At 36.5% G+C, this 22,380-nt stretch overlaps 7 protein-coding genes across 8 annotated transcripts; 5 read left to right on the top strand and 2 right to left on the bottom strand.

The window, feature by feature from the left end:
* Positions 1-641: 641 nt before the first annotated feature.
* Positions 642-3,353, top strand: LOC145895584 (uncharacterized protein C18orf63-like). The gene is made up of 11 exons (XM_082984384.1): positions 642-740; positions 811-957; positions 1,024-1,177; positions 1,307-1,410; positions 1,530-1,718; positions 1,791-1,946; positions 2,008-2,175; positions 2,274-2,405; positions 2,479-2,536; positions 2,877-3,008; positions 3,073-3,353. Exons 1-11 carry the CDS (start codon positions 642-644, stop codon positions 3,351-3,353), a joined length of 1,620 nt encoding a protein of 539 aa, XP_082840510.1.
* A 2,151-nt stretch (positions 3,354-5,504) lies between these two features.
* Positions 5,505-7,350, top strand: LOC145895095 (uncharacterized). Its single transcript, XM_082983847.1, has 2 exons — positions 5,505-6,740; positions 6,906-7,350. The coding sequence occupies exons 1-2, from the start codon at positions 5,866-5,868 to the stop codon at positions 7,033-7,035; spliced, it is 1,005 nt and encodes a 334-aa protein (XP_082839973.1). The 5' UTR covers positions 5,505-5,865; the 3' UTR covers positions 7,036-7,350.
* An 846-nt stretch (positions 7,351-8,196) lies between these two features.
* On the top strand, positions 8,197-10,240 carry LOC145895583 (uncharacterized). The gene is made up of 8 exons (XM_082984383.1): positions 8,197-8,466; positions 8,665-8,835; positions 8,900-9,013; positions 9,066-9,196; positions 9,439-9,524; positions 9,624-9,704; positions 9,844-9,964; positions 10,147-10,240. Exons 1-8 carry the CDS (start codon positions 8,242-8,244, stop codon positions 10,238-10,240), a joined length of 1,023 nt encoding a protein of 340 aa, XP_082840509.1. The 5' UTR covers positions 8,197-8,241.
* Positions 10,241-10,697: 457 nt separating this feature from the next.
* On the bottom strand, positions 10,698-13,577 carry LOC145894843 (annexin A13-like). The gene is made up of 8 exons (XM_082983503.1): positions 13,345-13,577; positions 13,056-13,171; positions 12,203-12,326; positions 12,016-12,135; positions 11,772-11,936; positions 11,398-11,502; positions 11,152-11,340; positions 10,698-10,978 (listed from the first exon to the last, which is right to left on the bottom strand). Exons 1-8 carry the CDS (start codon positions 13,363-13,365, stop codon positions 10,856-10,858), a joined length of 963 nt encoding a protein of 320 aa, XP_082839629.1. The 5' UTR covers positions 13,366-13,577; the 3' UTR covers positions 10,698-10,855.
* A 668-nt stretch (positions 13,578-14,245) lies between these two features.
* Positions 14,246-16,487, top strand: LOC145894301 (zinc phosphodiesterase ELAC protein 1-like). Of its 2 annotated transcripts, none has more exons than XM_082982843.1 (8): positions 14,246-14,344; positions 14,859-15,020; positions 15,080-15,194; positions 15,247-15,395; positions 15,454-15,663; positions 15,722-15,825; positions 15,942-16,144; positions 16,208-16,487. In XM_082982843.1, exons 2-8 carry the CDS (start codon positions 14,936-14,938, stop codon positions 16,356-16,358), a joined length of 1,017 nt encoding a protein of 338 aa, XP_082838969.1. In that variant the 5' UTR covers positions 14,246-14,344; positions 14,859-14,935; the 3' UTR covers positions 16,359-16,487. The 2 variants fall into 2 exon arrangements, with proteins under 2 accessions (XP_082838969.1, XP_082838968.1); XM_082982842.1 differs by lacking the exon at positions 14,246-14,344 and adding an exon at positions 14,584-14,804.
* Positions 16,361-18,464, bottom strand: LOC145894300 (glycoprotein endo-alpha-1,2-mannosidase-like). Its single transcript, XM_082982841.1, has 8 exons — positions 18,204-18,464; positions 17,942-18,134; positions 17,733-17,825; positions 17,475-17,584; positions 17,337-17,413; positions 17,079-17,282; positions 16,854-17,024; positions 16,361-16,778 (listed from the first exon to the last, which is right to left on the bottom strand). Exons 1-8 carry the CDS (start codon positions 18,450-18,452, stop codon positions 16,490-16,492), a joined length of 1,386 nt encoding a protein of 461 aa, XP_082838967.1. The 5' UTR covers positions 18,453-18,464; the 3' UTR covers positions 16,361-16,489.
* A 926-nt stretch (positions 18,465-19,390) lies between these two features.
* LOC145894863 (enoyl-CoA delta isomerase 1, mitochondrial-like) lies at positions 19,391-21,522 on the top strand. The gene is made up of 5 exons (XM_082983527.1): positions 19,391-19,544; positions 19,754-19,937; positions 20,076-20,219; positions 20,427-20,590; positions 20,974-21,522. Exons 1-5 carry the CDS (start codon positions 19,430-19,432, stop codon positions 21,219-21,221), a joined length of 855 nt encoding a protein of 284 aa, XP_082839653.1. The 5' UTR covers positions 19,391-19,429; the 3' UTR covers positions 21,222-21,522.
* Positions 21,523-22,380: the final 858 nt, after the last annotated feature.

The raw sequence follows: 22,380 nt of genomic DNA, 5'->3' as shown, positions 1-22,380 counted from the left end.
ATCAAAATCTCCAAGCTCAATAAACAAATGCACTAGTTTACATGAGTTGGGTGAAATGTCTTCCATTTACGTTATAAGCGCCAACGTGTGTAACCCGAAGAAAAAAAATTTTGAATCAAATATTCAATTTTGCAAATTCTCTTGTAAGTTGCTCGCGTACTACCTTTTGAGTACACCACTAGTAGCCTATACACGTACGACCTACCACAGTTGCACCTCTTTAGCTTAAAAATATTCATGTGGCGATGTCATGATTTTGTCCTCTGGTTTCAACGTGCTGCATGTGCATTCCAAAATTCCGATGCATGTATTGGGCTGCCAAGAAGGTGGCTAGTGCCTCGACCTTCAATCAGGCAAAAATCAATTCTGTTCTATAGCACTTCACATAGACTACAGTACGTATTTCCAACATATTGTTTCGAAAAATCTGGTTTATTGTTTGAAATGTATCAGTGAAAGCCAACACTCCTGAAAAATTTCACTTGTACTGATTGGTTTGGGTCCTTAGTTTTGTGACGAAACGCGGGAATTAATAAATCTTTCTTCGAACGGTAAACCCATGGGAGTATGAAGTTTGCGGACGGTCCAGATATAGGAAGTTTGTTAAAAACCAAATTGTGAAATAAATACTAGGTCCAAAAATGGTAGATCAATGGATGTTTGTAACCAAGCTTCCGGACGTTCAGCTGTGTCACACAACTCTTAGCATTGGCAAAAGCAAACAGCAGTTTTACAATCAAGTATGTTTTATGTGTATTTTAATTCACAAATAAAGTACTGCTAGAAACATATAATGTTTTGTTAAAACAGGGCTGCAAGTGTCGGCAATTAATTTGTTCGTGCAAAGAGGTGATTGCTTCCCCAAGCCCAGAAGACATTGATGTTATTAATGCAGTGATGCCTGTTTCATTCTATAAAACAAGATTGATAGAGGTCTGCAAAAAGCTCAATTTAAAGGTATGTACCTAAAAATATTTATTGTAACACCTAAACAGCAATTTATTAATCTTATATCTTGCCCAGCCTCTCAATGCTTCAATGGCAAAGAACTGCATGATTGAAAGATGTGTGGCATACACAATAAAGTTTAAACTCATGTCACGTTGGGTGCAAGCTGGGAAATTTATCATAAATAATCCAAAGTTTCTTTCAACTCATGGGAAAATGTCAGCAGTGAGTAAGTTTATTGGTATGTGTATATTTAGTTTGATTATCTATATTCTTATGTAATTTTATAATTGTCCTTAGTTTATAACTTTCATGACAACAAATAAAAAGAAGTACGTTTTTGCATTAATTAAAACAGATGCAGATATTAATGTAAGTAATGGAGAAATTATAATTCACCTCAAACCCTGCCTTGTGAGACTGCCACCACCACAATTGGAAAATTATGGAATATGCACGGAGGTGAGACATTTTAAATCCCTGCATTTTTTTTTCCATAAATGCTTTATTTGTTAAAACCCTATTATTTGTTTACAGGCACCACAAAAGTTAAAATAATAAACCATATTATTCATTTCCAGGCATTACAAAAATTTCAAGAAGATCAAAATTTCAAGATTGAAGATTGTTACATAAATCTGTCATGGTGTCATATTCTGCCATCTATGAAACGTGCACAAATTGTAAAAATTAGTAGGAATTTAAACATGAATGGCAATGAAACGGTATTTAAAAATTATGAATCTATTGGTCAGTATTGGAAAAACCAGGTACACATATTTACAAAGAAAACATTTTTTTATGTGCATTCAATTTTTGTGAATTGCAAAGTTGCATTTTAGTATGGGTACATTCTTGATGCTGATGAAGAGGATGCAGTTTATTGTAGTGTTTACATCAAACCTTTAGGTCCAAATCTTTTTACTTACCCATTTACATGTGTGCGAAATAACAAAATACAGAAATTTCCAAGATGTGATGGTCATGAAATAGTAAAGGTTTGAAAGTGCCCAAAATATTTTTTTTTTGCATTTTTTAATTGATATTATTTAACATCAGACATTCATGTCAAATCTGAATGAAAGTTGCAATCAAGTGTGTGGAATAGAACTTGAATTTTTCTCTCAATCCTATTTGACTTCAACATGTCCTGCAAGATACATTCAGGTGATAAAGTGGTTTATTGGATATCCTTGTAATATGTTTAGGCAAAAATGTGAGAAGCAAGTGAGTCAAAAATAATCAGAGCAATATGGTTATTTAATGAAGTTTTTTTTAAGTTATTGTTTGTAATCACATCTTCAATTTTATCATCTCATCCACAGAACAAAATTAAATTTTCAAATGATAGATGCGATGATAAAATGTACAAAAACAATGAAGAGAAACCACAGGTTGTCCCTGCAAATAAACTCCATTTCCAAGCATGCAAACATGTGGAAAATGATGCACAACGTGTAAGTTTAACATTTATATTTGATTATTCATGGCATGTTGTCTTTTGAGTCATTAGATGTTTTTACCAACTAGGTTCCAAGTACTGATGTTATTCCTCCAACCCAATTTTCCAATAATGAATATTGTACAGGTATGAAAAAACTCCATACTCAGTGCACTGCAAAACAACTTTAAACCATGAAATTACTTTATTTCATTGAAGGTTGTTTCAAAGGTGTAATATAAAATGGCACATGATGTTAATATTTTTACGTTTAAAGGGTGTCCTCATTATTATAACCATTTGTTATACCATTGTTATTATTAAAATTATTAGTTTTAACTTTTTTTTTGAAAGGGAATTTCTACTAAGTTTAACTTAATGATACAAATGTTGCCCAGGGTGGTGTGAATTAAATACTTTGTTTTAACAGTTTTGAGGTAAGTTTATGACAAATAGTTTTATTTTTTTCAAAAATTTACATCGTCAGGTTCAGACAAAAATGTTCTAAAGTCGACCTCAATTGACAAAAAACTTCTCAGCAAATTTCCATTATCTTCCAGTGGAAAGTTTATTCCCATTTTTAATCGTGGAAATTGCATTTCAACATCAAAACAAAGTGGTGGGATTTTTAGCTAAGTTTGTTAAACAAACAAATATTGTATTTGTTTTGGTCCTTTTTAAAGACAAGCGCAGAGATCGAGTTGGAAGCAGAGTTGATTCCACAAAAAAGCTGTCAGGACAATCTCAGTATCAGCAAAGTGGGGAATGTCATGCAGGTAGAGTGGGAAGCTCCAAATTGTTTGACGACTTGTTTTCTTCTGCAAGCAGCAATAAGCAAACTAGTCGCAAACGAAAAGTTGCTATTTGCCCTAACTTGCTCAGTACAAAACAGACAAAAACTGCTACAGTGAAGGCAAATGCCAGTAGATTTGACAGCCTATTTAAAAAGGCAGGACAAAACTAGTAAACACGTACTTTTTCCAGGGAGCAAAATATGTTTATTCTGTTATTTTGGTTACCAGTGTACACAATTTATGTGTGCACCGTCGTGTTGTTTTTTATCTTCAGAAACTTTTTAACTGTTCTGAGCTATGTTTGTTGACTACTGCCAATTTTGTGTCGAAATAAATTAAACAAACAAGTTGTGCGTGAAGCAAATCCGGTTAATACAATTGTCCGGAAGTAGTATGAATGGCACACGAGGTGCTAATTTACATTTTCCAGAAAAATAACGTTGTTTTGGAATACTTATTTGTGACAGCCGAGATGCTTTCTCTCTGCTATAGTCAGGTTCAAACACACATGTTACGACGCCTATACTTAAAAAAAGTTTGAGAAGATTATGTTTGTTGTGGGCCGACTGCGTTTTCGCAATGTAGGCTACCGACTTTTATAAATGCAGTTGAACAAGAATTCCTGAAAGCGATCTTATTCAACTAGGGATTGTTGTTTAACATCATACACCACGTCACAATTTATACAACGACTAAGAGCTAAAAACGTTGCCGTCTGCGAAGTAATAGCATCTTTTCACTCAGACTTGCCATATTTTAAGAGAAACATTGAACTATGCGATCTTCGAATTAAAGTCAGCATTTTAGTTTAAAATATCGTTCAAATTTAATGCAATTATGCGAGTACTACCCTGACAAATTAAAGGATGGGCTAATAGGTTTGGGATTAAGGATCCTTATACGACCTCCCCGAAAGCCAGTTGGCCAATACCTGGGTCGAATGTTAAGTACTTGTGTGCTATGTATATAAAATCCATGAGTGACTCCATTAAAATCCAGCCGAATAGCATGTGGAAGTGGCATCCGTTGATTTGGAATAAATTTCGGTGTTACCAAAACTTATGGCGCAGGCTGTGGCTCTACGTGTTCTGTTTACGCTACACAGAATTAGGGCTTAATTATATTTTGCTTTCATCGATATTGTAGTGTAGGGATAATTGGGTACAACCTTGTATATACATTAAAACGGGGGTGTCAAATTTGTTCAGTGTCGCGTGTCCTAGATTTTCGCAGGTCGTACAACTTTGCTCATAAATGCTTGTTATTTGATTCTGGGAATCATTCTCCATTCTGTTGCAATTGGACCTTGCGATTTTCACCTCATGTATAATTATACCACAATCACAGAAACGTTACTTTCCAGGCTAAAATCTGCCAGTCTTGTCATATAAGACAAATATTTCGCTTAAAAAAGAGGATCCTTAGTGCCTGTAAAAACAACAATGCAAGAAGGCTCACCACCGCGACTCCTCGTTATAATGTCACGTTATTACATCACAATCACAGTTGAAGGGTCGCATGGGCGAAGACCCGACATCAAGCTTTCGACACCATGTTGGCAGCAGATCCTGACAGAACAAAATGAGACCAAAAGCCATGATCTGAGAGTTCGAAAACTATGATCTGAGAGATCACATTATGATCTGTTAGACCGAGAACCAAGATCTGTTTATTTGTGGAAACAGTCGCAAATATATAGGGATACATCAAAGACGAGAGAGAAACAAAGAGATAATTGCTGCGATTACGCGACAAAGGGGACTTAGAAGAAGTAGCGCTAGTTGAAAGACGTAACGCAAGCGAGATAACCAGCGATGGCGTCAGAAAGACGGGTGTAAATGTAAAAGAGTAGAAAGCAGTTTCAGAAGACCAAGTTAAAACAAAATATTAAAGTGTTTCGAATCATGACAAGCCGAATTCCCTACACAGTAATCTACAGTCCTGTAGCCAGCGCAAAACTAAGTGATGCGGGCCATAAAACGGTACAAGGCGGGCCGGAATTTTCCAACCGGTCGTCAGTTTATCACCACTGCCTGAAAGAAAAGATTTAGGTTGATGACATAATCAGATGTACATCAAATCATCATCCACACGCTATCACATCCAATTGTTTTAAATTGGCATGTGGCACTCATGACTGTATTTAAATAAACGCTGTCGTAACAAGATGCTTTATTTATTATTTTACAAACACAGGACATCGGAGCAGAGGCCGATTTGGATTTAAAGAAAAAAACTCAAAAATAGCTTTGTTTTGTCGTCGCGCAAACACACATGGCTCGGCAGTGACTTAAAAGCGTAATGTTTGTAAAGACTCTTGAACTGTGATTGTGTGACAAATGTCGCGGACGCCAAACCACTCTCCTCTTGAATAGGTCTGGGACTACTGTTGACAGTGTAGGTGACGAAAACGTTACACCGATGGTTCGTGTATGAAGCTGTGAAAATGAATGTTCAAAGTTTGGACGTAACGGAAGTTGTAGAGATGGAAGTTATCTTGTTTCAATAAATATGAGCGCCTTTAGGCTTATGAACGGAAGTTAACACTTTTATTTAGCATTGTGTTTGAGTGTGAGCTTAATCATGTAGCATACTTGGGCACAGAAACTTAATTTTTTGGGGATATTAAAAACTCTGGGATATTAAGACTATACAAGTAACATAAAACAGTAACGGGAAAACATGCCGTTTGACCCTGATGCGACTAACTATGGACACATTCGAAAAGCGCTTCAACGAGCTCTAAGTGCAAGTCAAGAAAATCAAGTCGTGATGCCCAGTAAGCGTACATTGTTCAAAAGGTCGCCATCATCTTCAATAGCGGCCAGAATAACTTGTAGTGGGTACGTTCAATCCGCGTGCCCCGCCACTGCAATAACATCACGCGAAATCAGGCATTCAGTTGCACGAAGCAGACGCTGGTCAAGCGCCCAAGTAAAACGACAAAAGAAATCAACTCCTACACGCACTTGCACCGGCCGTTACAGCGGTAAGCCAGAAAACAAGCCTGATGAATTCCATCGAACGTTAGTGGATTTAATGTCAGATCACCGGTCGTTGTCCAGCTACGGGCATGTTTTTAAGCATTTGAAAGGAAACACCAGAAACTTTTCCCTGACTCCAGAATCAAGAAGAGTAAAATCTGACGTCACTTTATCGAGCACCCGGGGTGATTCTTCCTTTCCGATGGAACCAAATCTCCAATCGCGCAGAATTCGCTCTCAAACGACTGATCAATCGACTAACACCGTGCAAGATTCGATACACAGTCGAGCTCGCGTGAATAAGTACAATGCTGAGATCAATCTGGCAAAGTTGTGTGATATTCTGAGCTCCAGTCCCGACAGGAATACCATCATTGCAAAAGCGAATCTTATCAGAGCGATGAGAAATCGTGAGACGGTTCAGAGGACGTTACAAATCCCACAAACTGTTAACCGACAGAGGTCAAAGTATACAGTCACTGTAAAGTTGCCCAGTGTTGATGCAACAAACACCTGTAGCACTGATGACGAAAAATCAAATACGTATCCACAAAACGTTCGACTTTACATGAGGTGATAAGAAAAAAATTAAAATTCGAATTACAACATTATCTGCATTCAATTTGCGATTGAGTATAATGAGTTTTATGAATTTGACAAAATTTCTAATTTATAGTTTTTATCCGACTGTTTCAAGTGAATCAAGTTTGACGTTTAATGTAAATTATTTTCAATTAGATCTGGAGCAAAGTCAGCGTCCAACTCTCTGCTGAGTGACGTTGAATCATTCAACAAAATTCCAGCCAAACCAACAGTTTTGCGAAACCGAAGTCATCTCCCGGTGTTTGTATCGACGAAAGGTTACTAGAAGTGATAAAAATTGCTCAACTTTCAGTATTGGCAATGTTGCGTGTAAATCGTTTTGCGTCGCAATTTTCGTAATTTTGCCGTTAGCGAAAATTCATTTGTGCCCCAGAACTACAATAATATTTGCACTAATCGTCCCGGAGAAGCCAAAACTAAACGTGTTTGTTGATATTGGAACCAACGTGTTGTATTTCTTTCACTCGCTCGGACGAATTGAATAATGGCCCCATCCTCTCCACGTTGATATCATTCTGCTATTGAAAATTCGTATATGACGTGTTGTTGGCGTTACCGTTGGCTGCTGTCTGATAAAACATGCTGGGTAAATAGTTGAACATTGTGCAGAATTGTGGGTTTTCTCCAACAAAACAGTTTCCCCGGACACGCGAGAGAGCTAAGTGTGGGAACAGTCACGGTTTGACATTGAGACTAGAAAATGGTCTATCAATACCGCAAAGTACACCCGAAGTGCTATTCGCACTGCTTGAAACAACTTGTTGGGGCACAATGACGCATTCGCTAAAATCCAAGTGGCAATTATTGCGGGTCGGTGTTAATTAGTCATCAATGCTTGAAGATGTTTTTACCCAGAAGTGTTGAAAAACGTAGGGTTCATTTGGTATGTTTCATTTAAATTGGTTTTATTTTTCAGGCCGTTTTGCTGCGTACGTAACCGTCAAACTAGTAATTTCTCTAAACAATAAACTTTAATAAGAATTTTAGAAGAACGGAGGGAAAAAAATTAATTAGGTCTACTGTAATTAATCTTCGAACTCCGCAAAACCTTGGTCCAAATTATGTTTCACAAATTTCTCAGCAACTGAATTTAAAATACGTGGTAAATGACACTGAGCTTTGTTTGTAGAATTATAGCAATGTATTTATGACCACTCCAGAATGCACACTCACTTCGGGTGGCTACAGGTGACCCTCCTATTACATGTGTGGGCCGTACCTCTCTTAGTTCCGCGTCTTTCTTAGCTCCGAACAAACAAAAGAGGCAACAAAACGATACCTCAAATCCGAAACACGATCCCATCACCACGCCGTGTTGTGTTACGTTCTCCAGCCGAAACACAAGCCCGGCAGAAGTATTTTGTACACAACGCTAATGTCCGCAACGATTTTGTTGACTGTAAGTGGTAAAATTTGAACTCAAATGTGAAACTATTCGGACGATAATTGGTAAACTGAAAAAAAAAGTTCAATGCAGTCCCACGGCCAGGCAAGTAGAGAAACCACAACAGCTGACCAGCAAGTCAGGGTTCTCCAGGTATCCGTGACGCTCCTGTCGACATTGGCCGTGATTCACATAGCAACGTGGGCGTCAAGCGTGGTATTAGGTGTTGCAGCTGTGTGGATTCGCACCCAGGAAACGTCGCCAAACTCGTTTTTTGGTCTCATTGGATTTCCAATTTGGATATCCCTTTCGGTAATTTTTATGGTGTTCTGCTTTGATATGAATAGCAACTCTAACCTTTTTACAAAATCAAGCAGTAAACTTTGGCTCCATATCTTTTGAAAAGTCGTTATAATTGAAATAATATATACTGGTTTGGAACGATAGTGTGTCATTTTTGGCAAAAATATCTGTCTTACAAAAACACTTTAACCCGATCCTGCTGTTCAGTTTCCAGTATGCGGAGTTTTGTCAATAACTGCTGCCAAGTCGGACAACGAGAAGTTGGTTCGGTGGTTAATCGTATTTTCCATCGTAAGCATGTTGTCGTCACTCGCTTTGGCAGCTTTTTCTGGTTTGGCCATCGCACAAGAAGCAAGCAACTCCACGAATCCCAGACAGGTTTTAAAGTTTAGGTGCCAAAGTAAACGTTTATACATTCATTATCTGGTTTTGTGTTTTACAGCTTATCGTAGCCGGTGTTACAGCTTTAGTTGCGTTCATAGAAATCATAATATCGACGGTTTCGTTCGTCATTTGTTATAATGCGCTAGGATGGGAGAAGTGCATTTCGCCAAAAGTGAGGGTTTTTATTGGTTTGAAAACACACAACTCACACTTGTGTTGAACAGAAGCTCAGTGAGAGAAGTGGAAGATTTCGTAGTTCTCGTGTTGGGCCAAGCGATGAAATGGAACCGGGTCATGTGGCTGTAATGGCATTACCTGCCCGTCATGCTGCCGAGTTGTTTCTCGCTATGTACAGGTGTGTTTATTTGTAGCCGACATACAAAGCTGTTAAGCATGCCTTGTCGATGAGAATCAATAATTATTAAGATCCTCATTGGGTATCCATCCAAAGGTTATTTTAAACTTGTATGGTTGTACTATGCATGAAATAGAATATACTCATGTAGGAGTCTCGTACGTGTAAACACTCACAGGTTGAAATAAAAAAGCATGAGTCAATTATTCTACATTTTATTTTTGATATGTGTTGTTGGTTAGACCCAATGGAGGCGCAACAGCTCAATTTGCTCACGGCTTTGAAGAAACAGGTTTCGGTGAAATAGCGAATCGTCATATTTCACAAGGTAACCGAATCAACGTGTTTTGTTATAACTGTACTTGAGTTGATATTTAATTACAGTGTTGGGCAAAATACTAAACACATAGTTTATTTTACCAAAAAGACGACAGACGACGACATCGCAGGCGTAGCAGTAGACGTTCCAGAAGCAGAACAGAATCTCCAGGAGTAGATTACGACATGGGTAACTGCATGCATAATATATATTTGTTAAATACTTCTTCTTAAGCGTATGTAATTTCGTTCAGATTTTACAGAATAATATAATTGTTTTTATTGGAACCTCTTATAACTACCTATTTACCAGTTATGTGATTGATCAGGGCATTCGCCAAGACGACCGGAAGAAACTGAAAGCGATGAAGAATTTCAGATGAGCCGGCCCAAAAGTCGTCAGGCAACAAAACTACCTTCTTCAAATGAAGACGAATCGCCGAACATGAGGCATGTTTTATTAAATATTAAAATATGACATTATTTATAGAAGTTTCATATATAAAAATTATAATATACAGCAAAGCTACGTACAGTTAACTATAATTTGACACACTTCAAGCCGTTAGAAGCTACTATTTATTATCGGTTGTTACAAAGGTTTAAAGAAACTAAATCTGAATAATTTTAAGAAAAACGACAGGAGTTGACACTGGAATGACTGGAGCTGTTCAAACTGAAGCAAACACATCTTCTGATACGGGCAAAGATACGAAAAAAACGTAAAGTTTGTTTTGCAAGGACAATTCGCCAAATACAATGCAACATATTTTAATGAATTATGATTTCTTTTTTTGTTTGTTTTTGAGATCCATGTCCAAGTGCAAGTCGTACCTACAAACGGATGTACTGATATTTTGGCCCGAAATATTGATGAAACGATTTTGGAATATCATGACAAATATGACAAAAAGTTACTTAAGTTTTTACTATGAACAATTTTAAAACGAATCATATTTACTTTCTATAAATTAAATTTGCATGCGTTTTCTAACATTCCCCAATACATATGTATAGGCCACGTGGATAACAAAAAAGTTTCAATGTAATTTTACCGTTATCTGGCAAATCTGTGAATAGCAATTGATAGTTTAAAAACATTACAAATGCCACATATGCGTTTGCGTTGGCCTAGTTATGTTAGGTTTAACTAAACATTCCAACTAACAAACCACGATCACCGATATGGTTTGGTTTATTGTAAAACACAAATACGAGATTCCAAAATTACACACAATCATTTGTATCGAATTTACGTTACGCTTTCCTTGTAAAATAATTACTCGTAGACATTAAGAAACGCACAAAACACAGGTGGTTACATTGGCAGGAGCCAAACAGCTACTCTCTAATTAAGGAGAGAAGCATTCGTTTGTAATCCCCAGAGCAGTCGTCAGAGATGTCCTCATACAAACTTTTGCCAAACATGTCGATGTATTTGTCCTTGATGTCACCGAGATCAATCTGCAAAGTAAACAACAACGTTTACCGGAGGCGGGGGTGGCGTTTTCCTAACATTCGTCAGTAAACAATAATATTATCTAATTGCTGGAAGACATTATTTTGTCCTACACCTTGAAGGTGCAATAGTTTTACCAACAAAAAAAGGATATTGTCAGGCACAATCTCAAACGTACCTCTGATCTTCCCACCACGTGACGAATAAGAGCATCATCATCGGTTCCTATTCCCCTCATGGAGTCGAACAGTTTTTGTGCATAGTAAGCATGGTGGTCTTTTGTTATAGCCACGATCGCCTTGTATGCGTTGCACAGATTGCCAGATGTTTCTGACTCTATTGCATCCTCAAACGAGTTCCCGGCGACCTGTTATTGTCAGCTTTGATGAATAATTCATATTTATTGGCATTTTTGGGACTTTACCTCTTCGTATTTGTGGAAAATGAGGCGAAGTTGGAGGTAGCTTCGCGTTGCGAGGATCTTTGTAAACTCATCCTCGTCCGTTCCAAACCAACGACCTTCACCAGCCTACATTTTCGGGAAACGACAAATACTCGTATAGAATTAGCAAGTATCGCCAGGACGAAAACTACCACAACTTGATTAAACATCGAAAATCATAAAGTGCGTGTGAATATACAAAAGGAGGTTTAAGAAACAACCCATTTCCTATATTCTTACATAAATGAAGAATTTTTTGTGTATCAAATGTGTTGAGGGTATTTTCAGCAAAACAGCAGTTAAACATCAGTTGTCCGCTTGTTCTTGAAACATATTCAACACTTAGCGAGTTATACCTCAAATATAGAAACAGCATCGGCCTGAGCCTGATCCTCATCCACGTCAAATAACTCGTCTCGTTCAGCAAGAATCATCGCCATCAACAGATGTTTGAAGTCACCAGAGGTTTCATCCCGAACATCGTCAGCCAAGCCCCGATCAAACAGCTCAGAATATGCCAGCTATTACAAAACACATGTTTTTACCACACACGTAAAATTTAACAAGAAGTGACGTGATCCTTTGAGAATCTTAACGAACCCGGATTCGGTTAATCTGTTCATTGGGCCTAGTGCACAGGATCTCAATAAGGATTTCGTCATTGGTCCCAGGTCCAACCATTGCCTTTCTTAGTTGTTTCGCATCGTACACAGCACGAACCTGAGGAAAATAGCTTTAAATATAAATATTGTTTGAATATTGTTTGATGCAAGGAAAATACACGTACATCCATAACTGATGTAACGGTTTCTTCGAAGTCCCCACTCAGCTCTGACCTCAAGCGGTCGACAAGATCTTCGCCATGATTTTCCTGAAATCGTTCTTTCAGTATCTGACGTTGCAACGATGACCTACAACCAGTTTAAATCAGTTGCACAGGTTGTAAAGTTTTTAATTTTTTGTCTTAACGTTTGCCATGCATAACATGCACGATGACGCGTATTAATAATGGATTTCCATTACCACTTATATATGTGGAGTAAAGTTAGGAGAGTACATTTCCAAGTTGCTATTTACTTAACGTGTGACTTGTGTGATAAGCGTGTTCGTAAATTTCTAAGGGCGTTGCTGGCGTGATCGGGACGTGTTGACTGTCTGGAGCACGACCCAAGCAGGGAATTCCGTCAATATTTAACAGAAACCAAACACCGGGCGTCTGTCATACTGATATTACGTAAATCATATTTGTTTGTCGGCAAACATGGAGGCGACGGTTGTGAAAGAGAAACTAAACGACTTCGCAAAGAGGGCCAACCGACTTCAACCATATGAACAAAAACGAGTCGCTTGAAATGAAGATAACCTGCTGTCGCACAAATGAAATTGTGTCCATGCTTGTTTACCACACGTTTTACATTGTCATATTTACTTGTCGAAACAGTTAAGTATTAGTCCATACCAGAGGTCTGGAAAACAGCCAAACACATTCTTAGAACTAAATTGAAACAAACTCAGATTTATAGAAAGTTGGTGTGAATTTTTCCGATTTTTTGTCCACATGAAACAAAATCAATATAGACTACGTTTTCAGTACACTTAAACCTGAAGGCAGAGCCAAGTACACCAAAAGTGTTAATTACCTGTTCGCCAAAATTCGAATAATGATCCGTTCGCTCGTTCCAGCACCATCCATTGCTTCGTGGAGGCGATTACAATCTCTATCGGGATCGAAATCCTCATCAGGAGTTACCGTCGGCTGTAAAAATATTTTTTACACCAACCAAACTAACCTAGACTTTATAATCAACACATCGCATTTATCACAAAATGTTAGAAAGTTCATGAGCGTTCAAACTCACTAAAAAAACTATAGTTAATGAGGAATCATATTATTTCGCAACGATAAATGAATAACATAGAAATGCTTACCGTAGCTTCCATATTACCCATGCTTTTTGATGCAGTCTGTCTTGTGTTTAATCTTGTCTACACGCTTTTCGAAATCAACTGAGCGCGCTATTGCCCAAGCTACGATATTTTGTAATCAGCCGCCGACACGCCCAAACGCCGGGCATATTACGTCATTGCTTAATGATTATACGAAATCAGCGCGTACCTTATGTTTGGATAAGTCAGTTAGATACACACGCATAACACCATGTAGTAAGGCTGAGAAGTTCCAAAACATGTTTCTACCATTCAGCGACCCTACACAGTTTTGTTGGTTGGTGGTATCATATTTCACCGAGCTACAAAAGATCAAACCTCTCACACTTTCAGCACCAACCATTTTTAGAACCATTTCATTATAATTGCAGAAACAGTGTTATTTAAAAATTTATTATATTACACACTAAAGTTGTTCCATAATAATTTTCATGAACTGTTTTGCGGCAGTGTCGCTCACGCAGTTTAGTGAAAAAAATCATGGATAGGCCTAACTTATTATTTCGCCGATTTTTATGTTCATATAATAACCGCCTAATCCCAGTTTCGACACAAACAGGCAGTAATTTAAGAAAAAAAATGATCGAGCTCAATATAGTACACATACCTTGCCTATCACTAGGGATCCATCAGCACAAAAAAAGAATAGAGACCGATATTCGCTTAATGATCCGAATACTTAATGACGTCATACATTGACCAATTAGTTGTCAAAAATCACTCGCACCATTTATGTTTTTAGCTGTATACAATATACGTACAATTGTATACGCATTTTAACATTCTTATCTCTAAGAAATAGTTTTATAGAAATCAGGGACAAAAATTTGCTTATAAGGGAGTTTCCCTTTTGTAGAAAAATTACGGTTTGCAAATTTACATACACCAATCAAAAATGAAACACACTATGGGGAAAAAGTTGGGAAACGTTGTTCTACTTGAAAAGAAAACAAAATATTCAGGGTTATCAGTGGTTCAGAAGGTATATACTGTAGTATGTCAATTTCATATGCGACTAATTAGTTTCCTTTTTGCCATTACGTGCCTTCGACTTACACATGTTTTTCTTTTCACCACTACTCCTAGCAGCTGGCACAAAATTTAAAATTTACTTGGGATGTAACAAGAAGTTTATTTTTTGGTTTCATTGCTGTAATTTTAATAAAATTTATATCTTTCACGTATTGCCCAACTTTAAAAATTTTTTAATCTAGTTTTCCACAAGACTGATTCAAAGTGTCAAGTGGTTTCTCTGTTATGTGGTGGTAATCAAACTATTTTAACTGAAAGTCACAAACTGCTTTAAATGGGAATTTTATTTATCTAAAAAACGGAATTAAAGCAAGTAAAAAAGACCTGAATGTCTGAATTAAGGTGGTTGTAAAATATCATGGATATTGCATTTCTTGGAACTGGGTCAGGATACCCAACACCAAATAGAGGTAAACCTAGTCTGTAACCTATATGATAATAAGTTGTTGACTTGTTTGTTGAAGGTGCATCTGGTATTGCCTTGCGCTATGAAGGTGATGTGTGGTTAGTGGACTGTGGAGAGGGTACACAAACACAGATTATGAAGTTGAAAGTCGTTAGACCTGGAAATATTACAAAGATATTTATTACCCATCTACATGGGGACCATATGTTTGGACTCCCAGGTGAACATATTTACAAATCAAAGTCCAAAGCCATTTACATTTGCATGATACTGTTTCAGGCTTGCTATGTACTATTTCTATGGCTTTTAATCCGATAGAGTGTGATGAAGATTTGTGTGAATCTACCTCTGGTTTAAACACAATAGAAATTTTTGGACCCCTTGGTCTGCGAAGGTTTGTCTTTCTTGAGACAAATCAACAGTGTTCATCCACAATTACCATTTAGGTTTCTAAGGGAGGCCCTAAACCTTTCAAGATCTGTTTTGGCATTTAAATATGTTGTCCATGAATTAATACCAGTACAGTCTCAGTATGGTGGCAAAAAAACTGACGACATGGACTGGAATGTTTGGAACCCAGAGCATATGGCAAAGGGTGCATCCTGCAATAATTTGTTAAATCTTCAGTATGTAATGATATATTATTTTTGTAGGATCACTGCATCCTTCAGAGTTGGATTTTGGCAGAGCTATTTTTCAAGATAAAGTATTGAAGCAGTGGCCCATATGCCAAACAAACAATATTTCAGTTTCTGCTGGAATGTTAAAACACAGAATTCCAAGTTTTGGATTTGTCTTTACAGAATCCTCTAAGCCAGGAAAATTAGACAGCAACAAACTAATCAAATTTGGCGTTCCTAAAGGTTTGATAAAACTTACAAGTTTTTAAATAATGCATAAAATATTGTTGTTGGTTTTTAGGTCCTTTGTTTGGCAAAATAAAAAATGGAGAACAAGTTCAATTGCCAGATGGCAAAATAGTTGACCCTACACTGTTTATAGGACTTCCACAGCCCGGCAGAAAAGTATGTCAAGTGGCTAAATAAATGTGAAGTTTTTTCTTCAACTTACATGTTGTTTTGTATGCTGACTTCTACATAAGACTTTTTTAACAGTTTCTGGCGTTTTCAATTAAATGTAGGTAGCGATTCTACAAGACACTTGTGACTCGTGGGCGATGCAAGCCATGTGTCATCAATGTGATATTCTTATTCACGAAGCCACAAATGAAAATATGCATCAAGAAAAGTGCGTTGCAAATGGTCACTCCACTCCTTCTATGACAGCGCAATTCGCGTCAGCAGTGGAGGCAAGAATGCTTATTCTAACACATGTTAGTCAAAGGTCTGTGCTGCTTTTGTAATGTTACTTTATTGATCTTTTCAAAAAAATGTGATTTCTTCACAGATACAAAGATAGTAAGTTGCACGATCTGAGTGAAGGTGATGCAACAACTGAAACTCTTACCCGTGAAGCACAGACTATGTTTGATGGGCCTGTTTTTACAGCCTACGATGGACTAATAGTTAATGTAAAAAGAAGAAACCTGGAACCATGACTGAATTTATTCATTATGGTCAAATTTATAATGGATGAAAAAATTCTACAACGTTACATTGTGAATGAACTGCAAAATTACAAGGAAATAACAATTAAGTGCATAGTTGATATTCTTACTGCATATGCCTCCTAGCTTAAAGATTCCAATTTACTAATCCACTTCCTTGTTAAAGTCAAGTATAAATTAGGGTCTTCCCCATAACTTAAATATGAATAGGTTCCCCGTCGCTTTCTTCCCAACAAATAATTTACTTCAACATGTTTCTGTGCGACTGCAGGTTCGATTTGTGTTCCTTCGTGCCATTCATTGAAAGATGTAATTGACACAAAGTTTGGGTTAATATCAAGAGCAGACTGCCATTCCCTTTCATAATATCTCCCTTCATTGCGATCCTTAGTATTTGCATTATTCCATGGTCTAATGGCAAAAAAATTAGAGTGGATAAGATAGTTAAAAAAGTAAAAGCAATACAGACAGGGATAAGTGGCATACCTGACATTGGTGTCAATGTAACCAGGTCCAACACTGGGTATAAACAAAAGACTATTGTCTTGGGAGAATTTGGCTAATTCATGCCAGTGCACATGATTACTGCCGTAACTAAACCCACTTGAGGCAAAGTATGTGTAAAATCCATCAAAACCTCCTTGAAGTATATCCTCACTGAAATGCAAATCAATACTCTTTCCTGCTTACTTTTTTGAAATAATTACGTACCCATGCTTTTTATCTACCAGCAAGCCAATGACAATAGCATCAGTATTAGTGCCTCTGATGGACATGGCTCCATCTTCTCTTAAAAGGGTACTCCATTCATCAGAGTTTGTTTGGTAAGAATCATAAACATATATCAAGGGTAGACCGTTCCTTCCAGGATGATTTAGATTGTTGGTTTTGTAAAATGCAGGATTGTTTCCATACCTGTTACATAAATTTGAAATAAATTTATTTATAGTCCTCTTGGCATAAGCTTACTGGCTGTGAATGTATTCAATATCTTTTTTGACAGATTTTGCACTTCTCTCCTTGTATGGTTCAATGTGAAAACATACCTTAACATAATTGTTCTTAAGTTGTTTTAGTATGTAAATCAACCTTAACAGACAAGTTTACCTTAATATTATTTTCTGCTGCAACATTCATCAAAGTAAGAACAAAATCATTTAATGGCTTGCCTTCATCATCAGACATTGTTGGTGGATACCATGATAGTGCCAGGACACCTAGCAACAAAACATTGGCTCTTTTTATGTGATATAGTAGTTATAGTAAGCAATGTCAGTGATGTTATTTGGGTTTTCGTAGCTTAAATTATAACAAACTTAAGTCAGTGGCTTTGAAAAAATTATGCATATTTATTTATGAGCGTACCTATTCCTGCCAGTTTAAATTGCTCCATGTGGGCATTAATAACCTCTATGTCCATTGAACTGTATGCTCCCAGTATGGGATAAAAGTTTGCACCTTTGAAAACAAAACTGTGGTTAACGATTTAATTTGTATCCCAGCACTACATAATGCACAAAAAACAAAATGTTTTGTTTCCTATTTACAGTTATAATGTTTTGTTGGCATTTTACCAATATCATCTGGAGGCTGATGTCGCTGATCAGTTGCATATAAATTTGAAACTTGTTTTTCCCAATGTGGTAAAAACCCGTGGTTCCAATGATAGTACTTTCCATCATGCTCAGGTGTGCCATACCATGCATAATAGAAAGCATGTACATTGTAGTTTAAATACGTTGGATCTGGCTTTGATTTGACAGTCTTCTAAATCATAAAAATGCTGTTTGGTCTTTGCTGATATTCTTAAATTTACTTAACATAAACTAAACTTACAGACTCTAATGCATTTTGCAGTTCCACAATTTCTTTTGCCATAGTTGAAATGCTGCCATTTAGATTGCCTTTTTCTGCTATAGGTTTGTCAACAAGCTGATGACGAAACTCATTTCTTACAACATTTTTCCTTTTGTTTAAATTTTCTTGTTGTTTTAACCCAAAATATATTACACCCCAAAATGTGCAAATTATAATAAGGGCAAGTGCAATAATCTTCCGCTTTTTAATAAGCAATCGATACATCATAAAAGCCCTAGATAGGCAGTTCTACAACAAGTAAAGTAGTTCACAATGGTCTTACAAACAAATTTTTGTTGCCCACAAAAAAAGCACACACAAAATAAATTACACGGAATACTTTAAAATGTGCTACAATATTCGGGAAAATTTGAAACATGTAGTATTGAAAACATATTTAAAATGTCTAAATTCTGCTAGTCTCAACACACTTGTAGTCATTAATGGTTTGGTGGTGACGATGGTTTCTTGCGATTTTGCAAATGTAACCAATAATTTCCCTCAGGGGAATTCCCTTTTTGTGTTACTATTTTGAGAGTTATGATTGGCGTTTACAATATACTTTCAGGTAAAACAGTCAATTACATCATTAAAAAAGCAAATATAATTTCTTTTTGCATTAAGTGTGGATACAGTTGCGTTAGTGATATTTTTTTAACAACTACACAGCTTTTACATCTTACAAATATACAGTTTCACTTTTACAGAAAAAAGTCATTTTAAATTTTCACGAGAAATTCAAATTTCTTGAGTTAATTGCAACTAAAAAAAATTTTTTTTTTTTTTGAGTGTTTTAACAAAACAAAACTATTGAAATAAGGCCTCTGCTTTAGCAGGAAGCTCCAACCATTCATCCATGCATTAGCTATTCATACCCGCAAACAATTTGTTGAATGGATTTCTAATGTAAGAGCATAATTACTAATTTTGTTACGTGATGAGTGTATATTTTACAAATAATTTTTTTTAATTTAGTGTTGTACCTATTTTCTTTTTTGTGCAGATTTGGACGAGTCGTCGTAACTTACGAGATGTTGAAAAGGTGTGATGATGCGGCAATTCCGCCCTTGCAATATTTGAAACAATGGGGGTCTTGATCTAATTCAAATTCTATTAGTTTAAAATGTGGCAAATTAACCCATTTATTTGTGTTTTGTGGCAGTGCACACCATAGGGTTACTTGAATATTCAGCCAAGACACAATCATGTTGAGAAGTGCATTAAGTCGTGGGTTGTTACGTTCAAAAACGGAGTGTGTAACTTTGGCTGCGAGATGTTTTGGTAGAGGGAATGTTATGGTTGAGCATCAACCTGACACAGGTAAAGTTAAAGTTTTCAACCCAACTCTTACAAAATGAAAATCGGCAGATGTTGTACATGTGCCAACACATTCTTCCAATATGGAAGAAAAGATTAAGGGTATAAATTTTAAATCTGAACAAATACAACCTTCAATGCCCAAATTAACTTTTAACTCTTAATATAACCTCCAAGCTCCAATACATAAATTAACTAGTTTTTATTATCAGGTATTGCAACCATGACTCTAAGTGAGCCTCCGGTCAATAGTTTGAGTGGGGAATTCTTGACCAGCATATCAGACACCATGAAGGAACTTTCTGCAGATTCCTCTGTCACTGGTTTAATGATAACATCAAAATTTGAGGGAAAAGTTTTCTCTGCAGGCCTGAATATCCTAGAAATGTTCAACAAGTATATATATGCCCATCTTGTTTAATTTATGGCATTGCTGCCTGTATTCTGCGTATGTTACATGTATGTGTATGTATCTGTGCTGCATTCATAAAGTTCTTGGTGAAGATAGTGCAACAACATTTTTTGTGTTTAAAGATCTGATGCACAGCTCGGTGATTTTTGGAGAGCTGTTCAAGAATGGTATTTGGATACATACAACTTTCCAAAGCCTGTGGTTGCAGCAATTAATGGGCATGCTCCAGCTGGTGGATGTGCCCTGTCACTTATGTGCGATTACAGGTGGTGGTGGATGTTCTGTTCTACAGTTATGTTTTAGAAATCAAGTAAAATATACTAGGCTCACTTGTGCATAAATCAAATATGTTTTTGGGGGTGTGTTATTGTCTGTTGCATCCATACCTTTAAATATAAAAATCTCTGAATACTTAAAGATGGCTAGATCTGTTAGGTGTGTGGTGGAGATATTTAACATTTCATTGCTTTCAGAGTAATGATGGAAGGAAAAACAATTGGTTTGAATGAAACACAACTTGGTATATCTGCTCCATTCTTTTTTACATACCTTATGATATCCACAGTTGGTATTCGGCAGACTGAGTTGCAACTGGCAAATGGAACTCTATTTCCTTCTGATGAGGCCTTGAAAATAGGTGCGGTTGACTTGATACACCAGTTAGTTTAGATCCAACTAAAGCAGACAACACTGACCCTTTGGATTTTTAATCTACCCGCCAGTTTTGCTTAATTTAGTGTTGTCTGAAGGCACTGTTTTTTTAATGTTAGAGCACATCTATTTTGTTTTTGGTAAATATTGTTTATGGGTTAGATTACAAACTGTAATGTAAACACTTCTTGTCCGTGTTGAACGTATATTGGCCCATCTGTCAAGTTCATAATAATTTCTGACACCCCAGTAATAGTTTGTTCACCCTATGTGCATATAAATTTATGTATATCACTGTATCAATTTATTAAAACTTGTAGTTTACTAGTTTTGGAAGTTTTGTTTTATCTTTTCTTAATGAATGTTAAGGTTTGGTTGATGAAGTAGTGAAATTAGATGAAGTCGCCCCTACAGCGATGGCACAACTGCAAAAAATGGTTAAAATTCCACAACCTGCCTTTGCAATTACCAAGAACCAATTTCGTGGGACACATGTGGAGAAACTTCAATCGGAGAGGGAAGAAGATATTGAAAACTTTGTCTGGTTGTTGCAAAAACCAAATGTGCAAAAGGTCCTTGGCAAATATTTGCAAAACCTCAAAAATAGAAAGAAGTAGAGTTTTTCTTTGTTAACGACTTTCCACAGGTTGTAATTTTGAAGTGCACTTTTTGCCGGTACAAATTGTAATTTGTGATCAACATCTTTAGCAACTGGTACGGAGTAGCTAATGAAAATGCATTTTTAACATCTAAGACTACCTCTGTTCGAATGGCCGCCAGGTTTATTGGCTGTGAAATTTGCAATTTTGGTAATTGTTATCTTGGGTGCGAGGAAATATGCGAACAGGTCTGATTGTTTGTTATGTTGTGTCTTGTGTGGTTTGGAATAATCTTTGTCAATAAATCACAAAAAAATCATTTTTTTCCCGTTTCAATATGTGGGCAAGTACATGCGACAAACACCTCGTCCTATGTGGAGTAGATTATAGAATAAATATTAAATTGCGTTAAACATTTTTTGGTAGTAATGTGATTTTAAATGCGTCCAAGACATTCCTGCGTTTTTGTTCAGTGAACTGCAAACAATGCACATTGTTTCGACCTAGGAGCAATTCGCCATCTCCAAAAAAAGGCAATTACTTGATATACCCCAGCTAGGACTTAATTGTAGATTCCTACCAGAGTGATTTCATATCAAATCACCCAATTTGAATCACATTTCTGACCTGACCCTTTTCAAATTCAATGAAATTTACACAGCAGCTTTATGATGATAAAATAACAAAAAGTTTCAAATTTTACAAAAAATTACCAAGTACTTTTTGAGATATCGCACTATGAAATTGCCACAAGATGGCGATAGATATTTTTTTTTTTTGCTAATAACTTAGCTATTTCTTAATGGATTTCTACAATGTTGGGCTCATTTTGAAGGTAAAGGCAAGGCCTAACAGATTATACTTGTCACTTACAGATTTAGACAACAAAACTTTATTTACAATGGAGTAAACAAAATTTTATCGTTAACGTTTGACGGTTCATAACATAAATGTCTCATCTCAAAAAAAATTATTTTTGGTCAAAATGTTATCTGCATCATAATAATGCAATAACACAAAAAAATTTGATGGGAAAATAAAAGCTTGACAACTTAGAAGCGAACACATAAATGGTAATTTTTTTATACATTGCCTGTACTTGCGTTTCTTATTAATCACATGCAATGAAAAACTGCTCCGTAAATATGTTATTTTCACAAGCAAAAGAATCTTTCCA

This window comes from Ascidia mentula, chromosome 3 (genome assembly GCF_947561715.1).
Source record: "Ascidia mentula chromosome 3, kaAscMent1.1, whole genome shotgun sequence".
NCBI lineage: Eukaryota > Metazoa > Chordata > Ascidiacea > Phlebobranchia > Ascidiidae > Ascidia > Ascidia mentula.
Note: the sequence above shows the minus strand (reverse complement) of the source record. Positions and strands in the feature narration are given on the sequence as shown.

Bases quoted from the DNA above. Each gene is read 5' to 3' on its own strand.
- LOC145894301 (XM_082982842.1), top strand. From the start codon at position 14,753: ATGGATATTGCATTTCTTGGAACTGGGTCAGGATACCCAACACCAAAT. The intron at 15,195-15,246 runs GTTTGTCTTTCT...ATTACCATTTAG, and splicing joins GGACCCCTTGGTCTGCGAAG to GTTTCTAAGGGAGGCCCTAA. The intron at 15,664-15,721 runs GTTTGATAAAAC...GTTGGTTTTTAG, and splicing joins CAAATTTGGCGTTCCTAAAG to GTCCTTTGTTTGGCAAAATA.
- LOC145894863 (XM_082983527.1), top strand. From the start codon at position 19,430: ATGTTGAGAAGTGCATTAAGTCGTGGGTTGTTACGTTCAAAAACGGAG. The intron at 20,220-20,426 runs GTGGTGGTGGAT...CATTGCTTTCAG, and splicing joins TCACTTATGTGCGATTACAG to AGTAATGATGGAAGGAAAAA. The intron at 20,591-20,973 runs GTGCGGTTGACT...ATGAATGTTAAG, and splicing joins TGATGAGGCCTTGAAAATAG to GTTTGGTTGATGAAGTAGTG.
- LOC145894843 (XM_082983503.1), bottom strand. From the start codon at position 13,365: ATGGGTAATATGGAAGCTACG. The intron at 11,937-12,015 runs GTTCGTTAAGAT...GTTTTGTAATAG, and splicing joins AACAGATTAACCGAATCCGG to CTGGCATATTCTGAGCTGTT. The intron at 11,341-11,397 runs GTAAAGTCCCAA...TGACAATAACAG, and splicing joins TTTTCCACAAATACGAAGAG to GTCGCCGGGAACTCGTTTGA.
- LOC145895583 (XM_082984383.1), top strand. From the start codon at position 8,242: ATGCAGTCCCACGGCCAGGCAAGTAGAGAAACCACAACAGCTGACCAG. The intron at 8,467-8,664 runs GTAATTTTTATG...CCTGCTGTTCAG, and splicing joins CAATTTGGATATCCCTTTCG to TTTCCAGTATGCGGAGTTTT. The intron at 9,525-9,623 runs GTAACCGAATCA...TTTACCAAAAAG, and splicing joins GAATCGTCATATTTCACAAG to ACGACAGACGACGACATCGC.
- LOC145894300 (XM_082982841.1), bottom strand. From the start codon at position 18,452: ATGATGTATCGATTGCTTATTAAAAAGCGGAAGATTATTGCACTTGCC. The intron at 17,826-17,941 runs GTAAAATGCCAA...TTGTTTTCAAAG, and splicing joins TCAGCCTCCAGATGATATTG to GTGCAAACTTTTATCCCATA. The intron at 16,779-16,853 runs GTATGCCACTTA...TTTTGCCATTAG, and splicing joins TACATTGACACCAATGTCAG to ACCATGGAATAATGCAAATA.
- LOC145895095 (XM_082983847.1), top strand. From the start codon at position 5,866: ATGCCGTTTGACCCTGATGCGACTAACTATGGACACATTCGAAAAGCG. The intron at 6,741-6,905 runs GTGATAAGAAAA...ATTTTCAATTAG, and splicing joins AACGTTCGACTTTACATGAG to ATCTGGAGCAAAGTCAGCGT.
- LOC145895584 (XM_082984384.1), top strand. From the start codon at position 642: ATGGTAGATCAATGGATGTTTGTAACCAAGCTTCCGGACGTTCAGCTG. The intron at 741-810 runs GTATGTTTTATG...TTGTTAAAACAG, and splicing joins AACAGCAGTTTTACAATCAA to GGCTGCAAGTGTCGGCAATT. The intron at 2,176-2,273 runs GTGAGTCAAAAA...TCTCATCCACAG, and splicing joins GGCAAAAATGTGAGAAGCAA to AACAAAATTAAATTTTCAAA.